General features: G+C 40.7%; 1 protein-coding gene across 1 annotated transcript in view; it reads right to left on the minus strand.

The window, feature by feature from the left end:
• The window catches only part of TRIM55 (tripartite motif containing 55), a 39,653-nt gene that overhangs the window by 8,217 nt on the left and 12,528 nt on the right, over positions 1-18,908 (minus strand). The window contains exons 5-9 of the mRNA XM_060277778.1: positions 16,404-16,637; positions 14,544-14,566; positions 14,298-14,427; positions 12,573-12,794; positions 10,671-10,958 (exon numbers count right to left, since the gene is read on the minus strand). Coding sequence (XP_060133761.1) covers positions 10,671-10,958; positions 12,573-12,794; positions 14,298-14,427; positions 14,544-14,566; positions 16,404-16,637 — 897 coding nt within the window. The remainder of the gene's footprint in view (positions 1-10,670; positions 10,959-12,572; positions 12,795-14,297; positions 14,428-14,543; positions 14,567-16,403; positions 16,638-18,908) is intronic.

Raw genomic sequence — 18,908 nt, forward strand, 5'->3', positions numbered from 1 at the left:
GGCATATATAATATAATAGATGTGATAATACTTTTAATTACTTTTAATAACTTTTTAATTACTTTTAATACTAATAATTCCATATAATAGATGTGATAATACTTTTGCCACGAAGGGGAATAGTTGTTAAGCCTCTTTTAAAAACAAAGGAGTCTAACTAGATGCATGCTTCCATACAAGAATTGTACAGTGAGCGTAGCACAGTCTCCAAAGAATTGATAAAATAGCAAAACTAACCAAAATTAATATTCATGAAAAGAGGCAACCGAGGAAAGGGAGAGGTTTTTGTTCCGCTTGCCACTAGTGATGCAATATCCAATAGGTGCTCTTGAATCACGATATGTGCAAAGGCACATTTCACAGGGCAAATGTGACAGCAACACATGTGCTAGCACTGCATTTCCCAGGTCTAAACCCCTGTGCTGTGAGCGTTTGAATGCAATGGCTCCATGATATCAGCATTGACTGTTTATACCAAATGGGAAAACAGGCATTTCCTGTACAAGAATGTTGATTGTGGAGGGTCTGGCAGCCACTCTTATTTTGAAAAAATACTTTTATTTCCCCCTAGTTATTAGGTAAAGGTAAAGGGACCCCTGGGGACGCGGGTGGCACTGTGGGTTAAACCACAGAGCCTAGAGCTTGCAGATCAGAAAGTTGGCGGTTTGAATCCCTGCGACGGGGTGAGCTCCCGTTGCTCGGTCCCAGCTCCTGCCAACCTAGCAGTTCAAAAGCATGTCAAAGTGCCAGTAGTCAGGGTTTACATTTACCCCATAGACTTGCACACTGCTTGTTCTCCCATGAACATTTCATCTTCCATCCTGGCCCAGGAAAGGTGGATGTGGTTTGCCCAAAAGAACTAGGCAGGCCTAATTACACCCATGTGCCAGAGGTTCCCCACAATTGAGCTAGAGCTAATTATGGTTAACATTAGGGTAAATGTAACCTTAAAGGTAAAGGTAAAGGGACCCCTGACCATTAGGTCCAGTCATGACTGACTCTGGGGTTGCGGCGCTCATCTCGCGTTATTGGCCGAGGGAGCCGGCATACAGCTTCCAGGTCATGTGGCCAGCATGACAAAGCCGCTTCTGGCAAACCAGAGCAGCACACGGAAACGCCGTTTACCTTCCTGCTGTATTTAACTACTTGCACTTTGACGTGCTTTCGAACTGCTAGGTTGACCCCTAGTCATTGGCCAGTACTAAAGAGAACACCCTTTCAACACAAGGATTTATCTTTGCATGACAGAATGTTAACCCCTATGCCCACTCCTAAATCTGTTTTGGGGTTCTCCTGTTCTCCAGAACAGATCTGGAGGCTCACAAGGTGCAGACGGGGGAAAGACAAAATTCCATTGCACCAGCACTCCTCCTTGCACTTGTGCAACTATTTCGTTGAACCCCACCTCTAATGTCACAGAACAGTGACCAGTGTAACCCTTCACCAGACTGAAGGTGAAGCAAAGGAGGCAGGGGAGGGTTAAGAATAAAGCTGCCTTGGCGCTGAAGCCACACTTCATTTTTGCTGGATCTATTAGTATATAGAGGGGATGTGGCTGTGGGAGATTGCTATGAATTAACCACTACACCACCAGGGGGCAAGGACAGCTCAAAAAGCTGACTTTGGGTCATGCAATCCCTCCTTTCCTCCCACCTACCCATAGCTAGAAGAAGGGATCCTGTGCTAAAGGTACAGCTAGAATATTTTAGCTATGATTCCAGCATTACAGGGGGTTGGACTAGATGACCCTTGGGTATCTTTTCCAGCTGTACGGTTCCTATTCTATGGTTCTATGTGACAGGACCTAGAAGATAAAATTTCCATGATATTTTGAAAGAAACAGCAATTGTTTCCTTACATTAAAAACAGCAACAACAATGCCTTTAAATTAACAATGCCTTTAAATTAATGTAGAGGTGACAATGCAAGTATTATTCAGTTTTCAATGAAGCAAAGTGTATAGGCCAGTTCAGCCTGGTTGCGCTGTTGTCTAAATAGAGAAAATATCCGTACCCACGATCATTCTGAGGCAAGATTGTTGGAAAAGGTCTAAATTCAGAAACCAGAAGGTATCCCATGACTCACAATGTAGTTTGTAGATGTGACTATTAAATGCTAGGGGAAGGCATCACTGGCAAAACTAATTATAGCAAAAGCATTGCCTGGGAACCTTACAAAAACGTTTTGTCATTACAACAGCTCCACACTGGTGTGATTGAATCACAAGAGCAATTTCCAGAAACTACAAAAGAAAGGAAGATTAAAAAGAAGAAATCAAGGGTGAGCTACTTGATTTCAAATATACAATTAATTGTGTTTAAAATTATGTTTGTTAGGGCCAAACACATGTAATTGTAGCCCACTGGCTATTTTATTATAGGAAAAGCCATGTTTGGAGGGGCAATCAGAATTGAAGAAGGAAGGATGTGTTGGTGAATCCTTTTTCTATAATCCTTTCCCTCTTCCAAATTGCCCCCACATGGATTCACCCCACTTCTGCAAAGTTGCAAATGATGCATAACAATATGTAATTGTTATTGTAATTTCCATTGCATTGAAATGAATGGCTTGGAATAACATAATGATGATGTAAAGTAATTACATAGTTAATTAATTGCATAACTTTTTACTACAGTGGGCATCAAGACATACCGGTAGCATTTGTTGGAAGCTGAACTGCAGCAGAATGGAAACAGCACTACATGTGACAAATATGGGGTGAATGGAAATAGAGGCCTTCTTACTAAGGCTGTGTAAGAGGGCCTCATAGATCCAATTCATAATGACCCCGATCTGACCAGGATCCAGACCCCAAATCAAAATCAGGGTCCTTGCGCAGTGTTTAATTAAGGATTTAAAGTTTGCTTAAACATATGGTCATTGGAGCAGGGGAGAACCTCAACTCCTCAACTCTCCTCACTGCCTGACCACACCCCTTTGGACAGCCCTAGATTGCTCTGGGTGGACCTGATCTACCCAGGGCTGCCTCAACATACTCCAGTCAAATCCTGAGTAGACCCAAATCGGTCCAATTTGGTTTGGGATCTGGGTAGAGCAGTTGCACAGCCCTATTTCTTACATCCCTACTCTTCTCAGGCTTATGTGATGGATTGGGGAATCTCCAGGGAAGTTTAGGTGTGTTGGCCATTTGAGACCTGGAGCCATGATGGTCCTGAAAGAGAGAATATTTAATGTGGGGTCCCCCCCCCCCGAATCTGACAATAGGACAGGACACTCAGAGTTGTTATGCTCAAGATTCTATAAAACCTATAGCTTAGTCTGAAAATGATGCAACATGGAATCATTGCTGCTGTTTCTTTTGAAAGACTTCCCTATGTGATTTATTAGCTAGTAGCCCTGATTCATCCAACTCTTAAAAGGAGTAAGGCTTGAAAAACAAGGGTTCTTGGTTGAACAGAAAAAAACTGGTTTTTTCTCTCCCTATCCACTGTAGGTAAAACACTTTGGAAATCTTTGAATAAGCAAGCATTCAAAGCAGATCATAAAACTAGAAACTCTTATCATAATACTGAGGGTCAGTGTACCTGGCAATCAGCAGGTTAGAATAGCAGTATTATCCTATTGGCCAAGCCAGCATCGACTGCAGAATTTTGCTTGTGATGCAGAAGATTTCAAGAGCAGTACTGGCTTGGGGGAACAAGAATATATGTCTATGTGTGAATGCTGGTAAAGGACAAGCCATAATCTACTGATCAGGAACATATTCATCCCTGGGATATGATTCAATATTAAGGCCTCTATGATATTAAAATCTAGTCTTGACTTCAGTAAATTTCTAGCGCTAAGTATATGAGTAATCCCATCTGACTCACTGATATTCATGCGTTAAAAAATTTTTAGCACAGCAAATGATTAACATTCTTGTTTTTTTGGTGGACTGAGTTTGGAAAGGTTAACATCTTAAAAGCTATTTTCCAGAAATGAATCCTGAAATTTTCCTTAAAGGGCTGAAATAATTCCAGATCATTCCAAAAGTGAAATACCGCACTTTAGACAGCAATTTAAATATAATCTCAGTTTATCACTCGAGATTCAAATGAGGCATGACATTAATTCACAGTCTGATCTTTCAGTCCCATCTCTTTAATGGTCTTATTAGCTACTATTTGCTTTAAGTACATCTGCATAACTAGCAATTGTCTGAGATTTAGCAAAATGCAGACTTCCCTGAAGTCTGATGTATGCCATTTCTTAGGCACGTATTTTTAAATGTTAATTCCAAATACTTTGGGCATTGAGGCAGATACATTATATTATGGTATGTGACTGACTCTAGAAATCCCATGAATAAAGTTACAGCCAGATACTGGGGGTGAGGGGGGGCAGCTGCAATAACATTACTTTTTTCATGACTATCATTTCATTCACCAGTAGTTTAGGCAAACTTCATCTACCTTCCAGTTTCAAATGATGGATTAGATTTCAGTTGTAGAGTTCTCTACAGTGAGTGTCTCCAAAATATCTTACACACTAATTTGATCTGTGCCAACATCTGACAATGCAGGAGCCTCGCAAACATCCTTTGGGATGAAGGATGGGATAAAAATTTAATAAATACACAAGCAACTCAGTGCTTGCATATGATAATGTTACCTTCTGGACAGTTGCACAAAATGTCTATCAGTTATGCACCTTACATTTCTTGTACCTAGGACCTCCGGGTATAGGACAGTACTGTATATAAATTCAATAAATAATAAAAATAAAAATAATTCCTCACATTAATTGTTCAGTCAGAGGCCACATGCTGGTCAATTTATACAGCTAAACAAGACACAGCATGGTTAGTATTTAAATGGGAGGATGTTTGGAAACCCTATGTAAGCTGCTCTGAGATTTTTAATGAAGGACCAAGAAATATAACGAATATAATATTTGTTTCATGCATACCATAGCATAAGCTGATGGAAAAAGCTGATGGTAAACATATGGAATTTGCAGAATGTAGGGCAGGGGATTGCAAGTCTGAATATTCCCCACTGAATATAAAACTCCCTACATAATTAATAGCTAAGGATAGGGTAGGCTAAAACTCGTAAGTAAATAATTTTTGACATGGCAGAGATTCAATCATGCAATCTCTGATTTGCATTCTGAAATGGCACTATTCCATGGGAGTTGTCCCACATGCTTTACGCCTGGCATCCCCAAACTGCTGCCCTCCAGATGTTTTGGCCTACAACTCCCATGATCCCTAGCTAACAGGACCAGTGGTCGGGGAAGATGGGAGTTGTAGTCCAAAACATCTGGAGGGCCGAAGTTTAGGGATGCCTGCTTTAAGCTGTGCCAAAATCTGTTCTCTAATTTCTCAAAAGTCTTCTTTCTCTGGAAAAGGGGCTTTTCTTTTTCAGGCTTCAGAAAGGTGGTGAGTGTTTGGTTGAACACACTCTCTCTCTCTCTCTCTCTCTGTGTGTGTGTGTGTGTGTGTGTGTGTGTGTGTGTGTGTGTGTGTCCCATTAAATATCTGTGTAGCACTCTAGAGTTTCTCCAGTTGTCTGCACTTCTTGATCTTAAAAGCCCACATAGGAGGTTGTTTCCTAACATCTTCCCTGGGCTTTAATTGAAGCATGAGAAGTTGAGATAGCTGGATACCAAGTGCTTGAGGCAGTTTTTAAGGGAACTGCTCTCTTTCCTTTTAAGAAAAATAAACCTATCTGTACTGATTTCTTTAAATGCAAAAGGCCACAATCTTCAGGTTAAAAAAGGGAGCAACTTTTTTTGTACACCCAGGTAATCTCCACTTTTATTTATTTATTTATTTGTACTTAGAGCCAAGGATGTAAAGGGGTTTTCAGGAAGCATGGGTTCTTTGGAAGGTTGCAGAGTGCAGACCACTAGAGAATAGACTTGCAGAATGATAGGAAGGACACCTTTTGGCTACCTTGAAAGTAAGCAAATCAAAAGCCCTGCAGCCCACCTCTGACAATTTCACTGAAGTTTTTCCCCCCTTGGATTATTTTTAATGTAATTTCTTTTCTATTAACTTGACAATGGTTTTTTTTTAAAAAAAAACAACAACCCACACAGAAGAATCTTTTAGCACAGCACTATACAAAAGCACAAACAGTACTCCTCCCTCACCGCCTTTCCCTCAGACTCAAAGTGATATACATACACATCTTTGGGATGAACCCCCAAGGTCCCCATTGTCCTGGCTACTTATGTGTACAGCAAAAGAAACCACGGCTTGTTACATCTACAGTTTTCAACTATGTCAGGAATATCTGAAAGACATCATCCACAGGATTAATTGGGGAATTCCTATCTATCTCTTCTTCTGAAAAGGTCTCGTATTTCACCATGCACGATGACACTCCAGGGTAACATTTCAGAGGGAGGGGAGATAAAGAGGAAAAGCTTTAGGCAGCATGTATGGCATGACAGCATGGTCCTTTTAGGATGAAAAGAATGGGACGGTTGGTTCTAACCACCTCGCAGGCATGACTACAGAAATGACTTGTGCTGTTAGTTAAGGGTAAAACAAAACAGTTCCTACCCCTCAAAGTAAAAAGCATGTATTGAATCTGACTCCAGAGATGGTGCAGTAAGATAAGAAAAGCCAAAACTGAGAGGCAGAATGCTAATCCCTGTGAGGAAATAAGAAGAATACTTCACTAACGTCATCAGAGAAAATTGCTCATTTGGTGAAGCTTGGTGAAGAAGAAGGCATTCAATTTTCTGTCCCCCGCCCGCAGTTGTCTCTCTGTGTTTCTTTTTTTTTCAAAAAAAGGGTGGTTATGACGAGAACACCCAGGGTAGGTTCAAAATTCACATAAACTCATCTTTGTGCTAGATTGGTCCTCATAAGAAGCACATGCACCAGTAAAATATCAGGCAGGCATAATTCACAACTAATGCACTTGCTAGACACTTTCCTCCTATGGTGCCTGAACTACCCCTTTGAGAGGAAAGCTGGGAGAATTTATTTAATTAACAATTAAACAAAATAATGCAGGGCATCATAAATGTGTATTATTCTATACCAGCTTAATCATCATGGCTTCCCCAAAAGCATCCTGGGAATTACAGTTTGGTGAAGGTTGGGAGAATTCCCTGCTCCTTTGAACTACAGATCTCAAGGCAGGTCCGGCATCAGCTTTGGAAAAGCTGCTGCTGGGGCCCCCGTGCCCTGGCAGACCCACCACTGCGCTGGTGCTAATATTGGGCTCCCTATGCTGTGTGGTTAAACAGCATACACGGGTACACAACTGAATGGCCATTACTGACACTATATCTAGGCATTTTGAGAAATTAAAAAGGTAGCTCAGACACAGCTGCCTGGCAGTGACTGCATTCACAGGAGTGAGTCCAGCAAAGGACTCACTGAACCTTGGAACCAAGTCTGTCTCATGAGTGCTTGAAGAGAAGGAATAGTAATCAAATCAGTTTATACCTGTGGCGTAGATATGTCTTCTGTTACTGCTGTACTTCTGTTACTGTAACTTCTGTCAGACACTTCCCTTCAATTCTTTCCTGGCCCCACCCTGTATTCTTTCTCCCAACTAGCCCTATCGTCATGCCAGGTCTTCTTCCATATTCTCTTCTGGTATGTTTTTCTTTTGTTTAGTGTTAAAACTGAGCACTGCTGTTGCTCCTGACTGTCTGTTCTTATTCCTTCCCCTATTCCTTTACACGTTCCTATTGTTATTGCTCTTTAAAAACAGTTGTTTTAAGGCATCCATCTGTCAGAAGTTGTTGCCATGGCTAGAACCAGGAGCCTTCAGTTCTGGTATGTCCATCCCATATGATGTTCTATCAGAGCTACAGCTTGGAGCATCATTCTGGCAGTGCCTCAAAGTATGGACAATTTAGCAGCACCCAATCATTGCTGCTCTGCTTTAAGTGGGACGTGAAATAGCAATCTTGCTTCTAACACCCTGTAGCTAAGTGGGTTAAATACTCTCTCCCACTTTGCTTCATGAACCCCTTGCCTGCTGCAATTTGGAGGGGCAGGGGAAGAAGATAAAAGGCTATAAAGGCAAAACCATCTGGGAAGGATAGGGTTGAAATGTTATCAATTCCTAGAGAAGTATAACCATAGAGAATGAAGTGCGTAGAGGAGTCTAGAAAATATGTATATAGCCCATGACCAGCCAGAATAGCAGAGGGATAGGGGAGATTGTGCAAATATTGCATTGAATTAAAAAGAGCAGAATTTTCTGAGGAAAGGGGTTAGGGGAGAAATTGTTTATTTCATGACCACAGGAACCACAGGAAGATGTCCTGCAGAAGATGAGTTAAAGTGTGACTATTCCCCATAATATAAAAAAGTAAATGGACCCCTGACCATTAGGTCCAGTCGTGACCCCCATAATATACCCAGTGCATAAATAGGCACATTCTTAGGCTCTGCGCTGAACCCACCCACTTAAGTTGGTCATGGGTCATATTGGACAGGAAGGGAATAAAAATCTTCCTGTCTGGGCTGGCTCTGCCATGTTTTTGGGTGGCCCTCAGCTCTAAACACCTCACTGAACTCATGGTTCTCAGCTCCTGGCTCACCTCTGACAGCTGCTTACACAGCTCAGTCATAACACAATCCACAACACACAAATACATGGGATTCAGAGAAAGGAATATTATGCACTTTTCTGCAATGTGTTTATAATGGATAAAATCACAAAAGGTATTCTGAAATGCTTAGGTTAAAAGTTAGTGGATATTTTAAAACTGTAGGTTTCAAGACATTCACACATGCAAGGATGAGTTCATATACATTAGGCATACGGTTTGTGTGTGTTGCATTCATACCATTTTCTTGAGCCTTTCATCAAAGAACATGATAGATTTTCAGAAGCAAATTTGAGGGGGTGGGGGAGATCTTAACACAACAGTGGATGAAATCTTGGTTTTGTAGCATAATTTCCAATTATTTTAATAAACAAGGATATAAACACATCATAAGTGTAAAAGATATCAGACATCAACCCTGCAATTTTACTGAAATTGCAACAGTGGTGATTTACAGGGCAATCCTATTCAAGTCTATTCAGGTGCAAGCCATGCTGAGTTCAATGCGACTTACTCCCAGGTAGGCATGTATATAGGATTGCAGCCTCTATGGAAGTATCTTTATTGTATTGCACTGTGTTCTGACCATAGCACAGACACAATAGGAAAAATACATGGGAGAAGTTATTGACAATGCAAAATTAATTTTAAACATGCCATGCTTTTCATGACAGTGATCAAAACAGAAACCTGATGTGGTTGCAGATCAAACAGTGTACATACAGAAGAGGTTATACTATGACAATATATTCCAGATGTGTGATTGATGTGGTTGTAACTAGAAGCAAACGCTGTATATCCAGCAGCTGCAAAATTACATTATCAGCCTGATGTGTACAAAGAGGGACAAAGACCAACAGAGTTGTCTGTTGCTATTTTGGAATTTGCATGCATGAAATTCTGGTCAATTAAATGCTTTCAGCTCTTAATTGACCTTGTACATGACCAACTAAGAACTGTTTCCAAAACTATTTTTGTTGACATGAGGCACCTGAGGCAGGATCCAAAGCATTACTTTGTTCAAGAGCTTGTGTGCAGTGCACCCCATGTCATATCCCAAATTGCTTTTGAAACTCTTCTGCATTTTCAAACTTATTTTCTGTGCAGCATTTTTTTTCTTTTACAGGGAGAGGGCTGGCTGAGAGGTTGATGTTAGAGAAATCCAAGTCCAGAGCCCTGTTGAGCACACAGAACTACTTGCACATTCTTTGGATTGCAGTCATGTATCTTAATATCCACGTGCTAACATCTCTTCCAAGGTCACTTTCGAGTAATTATATGCACACCTGTTTCAAGTTGGCTGCAACTACGGTAGCAGGGCCACTTTCAGGGTTCAGCACCATGGGGCACATGCCAAGGCCAAGAACCCAGCAGGAGGCCCATTGCTGAGCCAAAGGCCTTTGGCCTTGCTCCATCTTCTTGCTGCTGCTGCTTGCTCACATGTCCTCTACAAGTATGCAAGCAGTGACAAGAACCGAGAGTAGCAGCCTCCATTGGGTTTGCTCTTAACCTCTGGGCAGCTCAGGCCCATAGGGATGGCAGACACATGGGCAGTCATGATAGCAGCAAGAAGGCAAACACAGGATAGAAACTGCCAAGAGCCTCCCAAAATCTGGAGCAGATTGTTAGACAGGTGTTTGGTGGGTGTTTATATTTATGTTTCTGTGATGTGAATCACCTTGTGAGAGCAAAATTCAGAAGAAAATTACAACTTGTCTGCTGAAAGTGTATCTTGGGGGAGGAAACTAACATGCATCAAACCATTCCATAGTGACTGATTAGGTCAGGGGCAGGCAACCAGGTGTCTTCCAGACATCATTGGACTCATCAGCTCCATCCAGCATTGGGAGTTGTCCAACAATATCGGAAGGAAACTGTGTTGGCTACCACTAAACCAGGTCTCAAAGCCAGTACACAGTGCACAAAATAAACATTGTATTCTGTGTCATTTCCACTCTCCCCCCCCCCCACCAAATGTATGGTGCACTAATTTACAATATTACTTGTGCCTAAGTGTGGGTTTCATTTAGTGATTTATTGAGAAATCCACTTTCCTACGAATTTCCCCCATCTCCTGCGAATTATGTTGCATGTAAAATCCTAACTGAACGCAACATTTTCTGAGACTATATACTAACCTGTGAAGTATCAGTGGGTGTGTTAGCTTCCTTACTACTTGCAGCAGAACTTCCATTTGCCATAGCTAGTTCTGGAGCTTCTGCCTTCTTCACATTCACCTCTGCGGGAACTGAAGGCCCTACCTGCCTAATTTCAGTCACTGGGACTGCATTTGAATTGGTTGTTTGCCGTGGCTGAGTTTTATACCAGCTAGGATAAAACAAGGGATCAGTTGGCTCTCCACTTGATTGTGGTTCAGCTTCTATTAGTCCTCCGGACTGTTGGGTAGTTGTCAGCACAACGCCACCCTTAGCAAGGCAGATTTAAAGAAAATAAAGTTAAAATAAAGAACGCAACTTTACATAATCTCTCTTTCACTCACTCACTCACTCACAAATGGGTGCTGCATGCCTAATCAAGCTTTCCTTGGAATGGCATTAAAATACCGGTAAGTCTTTTGATTTGTTGCATTTGTGATTAAGTGTTGGGCTTGCCAGTTGCATACAAACAACCCTTTATAATTTCATCCCCATAAAAAGTGGTAACATGAGCAACAAGTGATGCCATTGCTTTCCATATGTAACTATATTTGAATGTACTTCCGATGACCTGATTAAGTGGTTGCATTTATCCAATACTTGAGTTGTGGAGGGAAAGCTTCGGGCGGGGCTCTTAATGAAATCCACAACCCCCCTGTCCCTGACTTCTCCCACCTATAGTGAAATCATGCCCCCATAGTCTTCTAAATACAGTAGCTGTCAGCAAAGGTACTGGGGCCTGACTCTCTCAGTCCTCTGTAATTTGAGCACTTAGCTAATCGCACCCACATCACACTGTCAGGAGTATGCCAATAATCGTCTTGATTTGTACTAATAGCTTTATAAAACTGAAAACCACAGAACCATTTCTGTGCAGAAATAACTATGTGGAATGCCCAGAAGAAGGAGATCATATAGGTATGTACTTGGGATATCTAGGGGTGTCTTTCTATGACTTGCAATCTCAAGGTTCCATGGCTATAGATTAGATTTGTGTTAGGATTGCTATATTCTCATAAGAAGACATTAATGCGCATTGCAAAACATATTCAGATAGGTGGAATTTTCATTCATTTAAATTGCATATTTGCTGCCAATACTAGTTTCAAGAGTTTATTCTGCTGCACCAGCCTTCGACCTGGTGCCCTTCAAATGTTTTGGACTACAACTCCCAGCGTCCTTGACCATCGGCCATGCAGGCTGGGGCTGATGGAAATTGTAATCCAGAACACCTGGATGAACATCTGGAGGGCACCATGTTGGGGAAGGAAGTACTACACATATAGTTTAAAGAGCACCAATCTCCATTGTTTCTAAATCTGACTAAATTGCATTTGCTTCTTTGTAGGGGCACATGGGGAGGGGGACAGAACCCTTTTCAACCTGCCACATCCCCGCCCTCGACAGTTCCTTCTTCTAGCTATGCTTGCTTTCAGTATCAGAACTGGTAGGGGGAAAGTGGGCCATATGAGGCTTTACTATTGCTTTTCATTTATTTATGACAATTTAAATTGTCTGCAACTAAGAAACTACAGGTTGCATTCAATGGCAGCTCTATGCTAGGAGAAAGCATTTCCGCTTACACAAGGTGAAGCATCCAATCTTTGCTGATTCCCTTCCCACAACCTACTGCACACCTCTGTGCCATATCACATTCTGTTCCTGGGGTCCCTCGGGACTCAGGAACAGATTTTCATGGGGCACGGGAGGCTGCAATGAATGGAGTGCTAGAATAAGTTCTTTCTACTAGTGAAAACCATAAAGCCACCATTGGAAACATCCCAACGACTTCTTCACACTTTGATCAGTAGCAGGCTGGGACTAGAATAGGGAGAAAACATCTAACAAACAGTTGATAGGACAAGAATTCTTCCAAATAGTTACCTGATTAACAGCAGGGGCAGCAGTAACTGTTGGTGGAAGTGGCAATGATGGTGCTGCATTAGTCTGAGAGACAGTGAGTGTATCCTTTGGCATCTCAGTGGCCTGCTGAGGTTGCTGAGATACTTGCTCAGACACTTCTTCCTCACCAGAGGATTCTGTCTGGGCTTCATCCAATTCTTCTGCTTCGGCCACATCCTCTTCCTCATTGTCCTCCTCCTCCTCCTCTAATGTAACACAAAGAGGATGTAACAATGGGTGGTAGTCTGGGGTTTTTACATGATTTATTTTCTGTATTATGACCAGTGCAAATGGCATAAGGTCTGGTATAAAAGGTACCCTTCATAAACTATCTGTGACCCTGGTACAACTCCTGGTTGTTACGGGACCTGGGAAGAACAGCTAACATCCTAACAGCAGCAGCTCTCAAGCAAACTATGATTATGAAGCCTGGTTGAAAGCTTGATTTCAAATTGTGGTTTGTTTGGAGAAAAACAATCCATGAACAATGGTTTGGATGCCACAGTAAACCAAGGTTCCCAGTCTGTTGCTTGCAGTAGGGGAGGAGCGCAGTCAGAGCAATTCTGCAGTGTTGTGCTATCGCATTGCTCATTCACTGCATATTTTCTGACATAACTTGTCATCCAAACACAGACATAGCATTCAACTTCATATTTCCGGTAATCATCCCAGTAAAAGCACAAAAGGTGCTGAATGCTTATTTCAAGATCACAGTTTATAAAGAAACATCTAAGGAAATGTATGAGGCTAGAAATATTCCAAGATGACAACGAAGAAGCTATGAATTCTAGGGATGTAAGAAGGCAGTGTTATCCATCTTGGCCTGTGTTTGTCGCATGCAAGGCTGCTTCCATTCTGATGCACCCCCCAAAACTACATTATTCATCTCAATGTCCACCTTGGCAAAGTTACATAACGTATGTAATATATGTAATTAATTGCATAAATTGCTTTAACATTATATTATTCCACCCCATTCATTTTGATGTAAAGGAAACACAATACAAATGGGGAGGGGGACAGGGCGTAATCAATTATGTATCATTTGCAGACTGAAAGCAACAACAAGAGCAAGTACTGGTATCGATTAGTGACAAGAGGTGTATAATAGGGTCTTCCAGCCTTAGGAATACAAACACATGCCATAAGTACTGGTATATTTCCTTGGCTACAGTCATGGAAACACACATTAATTTTTCCTGCATTTAAACAATTACCCTGGTGAGTTAATATTACTGGCAGAATAACATTGTGGACAATTAAGTCCTTCTGGCATGTGAACGTACATACCAATAAGCCACCATTCTCTTGTCACATTATATGAGCACCGTTATTCAAGGAAATGTTCTCCCATGCATCACTATTTGGTAAGCTGTGGTTCTGCCTAGTCATATAAACAGGCCAGACAGAGGTTAATAACATTACTGGCAGAAAGGATGTTTGACTCTAAAAAAAATAAATGGTTATGTACATCACGAAGGGCCAAAGCTCCGGATTCTATTAAAGAAAAATTATATTTTCAGTATGCTGTGTTAGTCTCCATGAGAGTTTACTTTTGATTATGAGGCATGGAAAAAGGCCTTGTTACATTTGTGAAATGTCAAACAGGCCTCACTGCCATATTTCTGACAGGATGTCTTCACAAAAATTGTGCACCTTCATGGTTAAAAACAAAGCAAATGGGTTCAAAGAAAAGAAAGCATTTACGGTACCTCTGTAAAAGTCAATTTCTCTTATTATCTTTTCTTCTCTGTTGAGATTGACAGTGAAGTGGCTCATAATTTCATAGCCATTCTCTATTTTTTCCATCTGAAATGCTCTAGAAGCTTCAGTAATTCTAAAACAGAAATATTGTGTCATTTGCATTAGAGATTGCAAAGGAACATTTTTTAAATTGGTGTCTTGCGATATTTGTGAAAAATACACAGGTTTGTTCAAAAGGGAAGAACTTACTTTTGTAGCAATGCTTTGGAATTCTGTGAAAAACAAGATAAAACCAATGGAATGAGTTACTTCTTAAATTCTTCTTACTTTAAGGTACATTTATTATTATATCTTCATTTATTAATTGCCTCAAACCAAAACGGCCTCAAGGCGAATATAACAAGGAAATACAAAACAATCTGAAATGCAATCTGAATTTCATAGGAAACAAACAGTGAGGATCAATAGCTTAAAACTGCAATGCACTAAATTCGCAACAATTTAAAAGCTGCCCCCCCCCCGCATCTTCAACATGATCACCATACACATTAGCTGCACCATACACATTACAAGTTAATTTTTATAGGTTGTTCTAGAACAGGAGCTAGCAAACATTTTCAGCAGGGGGCTGGTCTACTGTCCCTCAGACCTTGTGGGGGCCGGACTATATTTTGGAAAAAAATATGAATGAATTCCTATGCCCCATAAATAACCCAGAGATACATTTTAAATAAATGTACACATTCTACTCATGTAAAAACACGCTGATTCCCGGAACTGTCCGCAGGCCAGATTGAGAAGGCGATTGGGCCAGATCCGGCCCCCGGGCCTTAGTTTGCCTACCCATGTTCTAGAATGAATGCTTAACAAATGCAGGAGTCGGACTTTTCACCATGATTAGGAATTTCACGGGCCTTGACAAAAGAGGAGCTTCCCACCCCTAGGGTTGCCAGACTCAATGGAGGACAGGGCTGCTGTGCCTTTAATTGCCCTGCTCTCTTTTGAATCTGGAAACCTTAAAGAGAAACCAGCAGACCCTTTGCTTGAAATTAAACAAAGGGTCTGCTGGTTTCTCTTTAAGGTTTCCAGACTCAAAAGAGAGCAGGGCAATTAAAGGCACAGAAGTCCTGTCCTCTACTGAGTCTGGCAACCCTACTCCCCCAAATGTTTTGACCCATAAGGTAAATCTTTACAACTACTTGTGCACAGGCAGATAGCTATCTATGGACTTACACAGGCAGACACATGGAGGCAATGGGCTGCTGTATCTGTCTGCTACATGCCATACTGGACATTTTCCTCAATACAGAAAGCATCGTCATTCTGTTCCTCAGGCTAAGGAGCAGCAGACTACTAATGTTCTCAATTTCCCTGCAGCTGTGAATATTGCCACTGCTTCACTGTCAAGTAATGAGTGAGATAATCATCAGTTATAAGCTGATAAGGGGGATATTATAAAGGAACAGGACAGGTACACTTTTCACACTGGGGAACTCCAAGATAATTATACCACATAAACTGACTCAATTTACCCAGGGCTCTGAGCTTTAAGCGGAACTTAACATAACGGTTAACCCAGCCCTGACTTAATCTATGAGATCTATGAATAGAATAGTGTAGGTGGAAGTTCCCAGCTCAAAACCGCAAACATATGAAACAGTGTACTTGCATCTCTTTGCAGAGCTGTCATCTTCTGAAATAAGGCAGTCATTATTATCTTCTGATGTAGGAGCCGTGATTTTTCTCTTTAAAAAAAAGGGGGGGTGTCCATTGGACCTCACCCTGTGATTTAGGCCAGAACTTCCATTAATAATATGTGGGGCTATCAAAATATTTTTAAAGGTGCAAATTACATAGACTCACCGTGATGTCACAGTGCCCAAAACACGTTGCTGCTTTCTGGAGACTTTATCAAGATTATTCCCTATACCCTGCCTTATGTTACATTTCATAATAGCTTCTGATTTCCTGCATGCATTGTGTGCCAGAGATACTAAAACAACTGTTTCTTGTCAATGGTAAGATGTGTACGAACAGTCGTTAGAATTGCACAAATAACAACACAGCACAAATAACAACATAGGAAAGGGTTTTTTTGAACCTCCATACCTGTAAGAAAACGGCCATTTCTGGCTCTTCCATAAACTGGATGCCTGATTCCACTAGTTTTGACACTGTCTCCAAATGGTCGGCATACTTTTTTATCAGAGACCGGACATGTTCCAGTTTCTCTTCTTGGCTCCTCGTGATTATTTGTGTCATCTCGCTTTTTCTTTCTTCCAGTATTGAGTACAGATAATCAAATTTTTCACATAGTTGCTCCTTCTGCCTTTTGCAGCAATCCTGTGAATAATTGTCTTCACGTTAAAAAGTGTTATGTGACGTCACCTGCATTTTATTGCATTACTATTCTGGAAATGGCTTTTATCAAATAAATATTTCTGAACAAAGAATTTTTGTGAAAATAAATAATCCTGAACAATGGCTATTAAAGGCCAAGGGGCTTCTCTGATTCTCTGAATGAAATTTGTTTGAACAAAAATGTACCACATTAGACAACTGAAGAGAGAATCTCTAGTTTTTAGTATTCCAAAATAATGAGGGAGGCATAGAATTTCTTCATAATGTGCACTAATCCTAAACCTGTCTTGAAAAATACATCAGAACTATGAATGTTGCAAATTATGTTGAATATGGCAAATATTTTTAAAAGACGAGACTAGTAAATAAAAATATTCTACATAATTATGTAGCACATTCCAAAAATATGAAAGATATCAGCTTTTAAAGTATTTTCTCCCAGTAGGTAGACTTTTATACACATTATTACTCTCAAACACTTCAAAATTATTTATATTAGTCTGAAACATGTTTTTCCTTAACATAACTTGAAAACTCAAAAACTTTGGGCAGATTACAAAAGCTAAATATAGCTCAGCAGGATCTGCCTTTGCATTTGAAACTAAAAGTAAATATTCTATTTTAGAAGCCTAGCCTTATTCAAAGCTTTCAGTGAGCTAATTTAAGCAGAGGTCAGAAAAGAGTTTATCGTAATAAAGAATCAGGAACCCCAGTTGCAGGTTGCTTAAATCATTTTGATTCCAGCTGTGCAATGTATTGGAATCCACATTTTAAACCAGAACAGGAAGAGGAGTGTTTGTCTCTCTTAGCTCTAGGCGATTTTCTTAGCTTGATAAATTTCAAGGACAAACTGATGCCCATCAGAGAGGGAGATAATGTGAAATGAAGAAGAATCATTGGGTTATGGAAGCACTCCTCACAGAAAACATCTTAACAGCTTATTTTTATTATTATTTATGGATGCAAAGCCTATTAAACATTATGAAGGTGAAAGGCTGTACGAGTAATCGCAATCTCTCCAATTTGGAAAATAGTTGAAAAAAGAGAGCATTGCATGTGAGTGAGTCATTTCTGGAAAGACACAGCATTGGTCTTGGAGATTGCTTCTGTTTCTTAAATGTATCGTTCTCTATAAACCTTTGAGGTCTTGGTTTTTGTTTAAGTTTGCTAAAACTTCAGTGTTAAGGAGCCTCTGCTTTGGTGTGATTCTAATTTCTACAGTTAACTTACTTGAAAGGCGTGTTTCGGTCTGCAAATCCCTGATAGCAACCAATTTCATCCTCGCAGTGTAAAGCCTCCCTGACAACAAAGTTTTAACTTAACTGCTTATATTTTCCTTTCCTTCCTTGGCTCGGTGTTTTTTAGAGACTTTGAACCACCTTTGGTATATTATTTCTACTTCTTTGCTTTGGTTACATAAAGAACTACAATGGATTTTCCTGCTAATTAAAGCCACAATATCTTGAATTTAAACATTATTGCCCTGTGTATTTTTTATTTACAACCTTTCACTTGGTGATGGAGGTTCAATCATTTTAGCTGTTTTCTTCTTTTGGTGTATATGCCTGAGAGATTGGGGTTCTTTTGACAAGACTTATAGTGAGGGCAGAGCTAGATGTGACATGGGAGATAGTGATCAAGATCTCCTGTAGTAGCTAGGAGCATTCTAAATTGGATGAGGCCCACAGTGCAGGGAGGCTTAACCCTTCCCTTCCTCTGACTTTCCTTATTAAAACTCCCCAAAGAAACTGGTGGAAGAAACTTGGGGAGACGTCTAGTATTCAGTTTCATATTGCATTAAGGATGGACAAATCTGTCAGCGTTGGCTATCTCAGTTTCTCATTTTTCCATGCTTAAATTCAGTTCTCCACATTTCCAGAGCACTTTGCGAATTTAAATTAAATTAATCCTCATGAAAATTCATGAACATTTCAGTGCGAATTGCTCTGAAGAAACACATTTTTGTATGTCGTTTTGGTTAACGGGAGAGGGTGGCTCTACAGCAAACGTCCCAGTTGACCCCATCCACTTCCATCTGTCCCTTCCCCAATTTCCCCTTCTCTCCAACTTTATTCACCTGTCACCAAAACTCTAAACCTGTTCCACACTTACCTATCTCCCACATTCCTCCACATGCCACCTTAACCCCACCCAATTCCACCAGCCCCTTCTCCAATTCTTACTTTCTCCCCATCCCCTCAATCATCAGAGGACTAAAACTCTCACACAGATAACAACCCTTGTTTCTCCAAC

This window comes from Zootoca vivipara, chromosome 8, assembly GCF_963506605.1.
Source record: "Zootoca vivipara chromosome 8, rZooViv1.1, whole genome shotgun sequence".
Classification (NCBI taxonomy): Eukaryota; Metazoa; Chordata; class Lepidosauria; order Squamata; family Lacertidae; genus Zootoca; species Zootoca vivipara.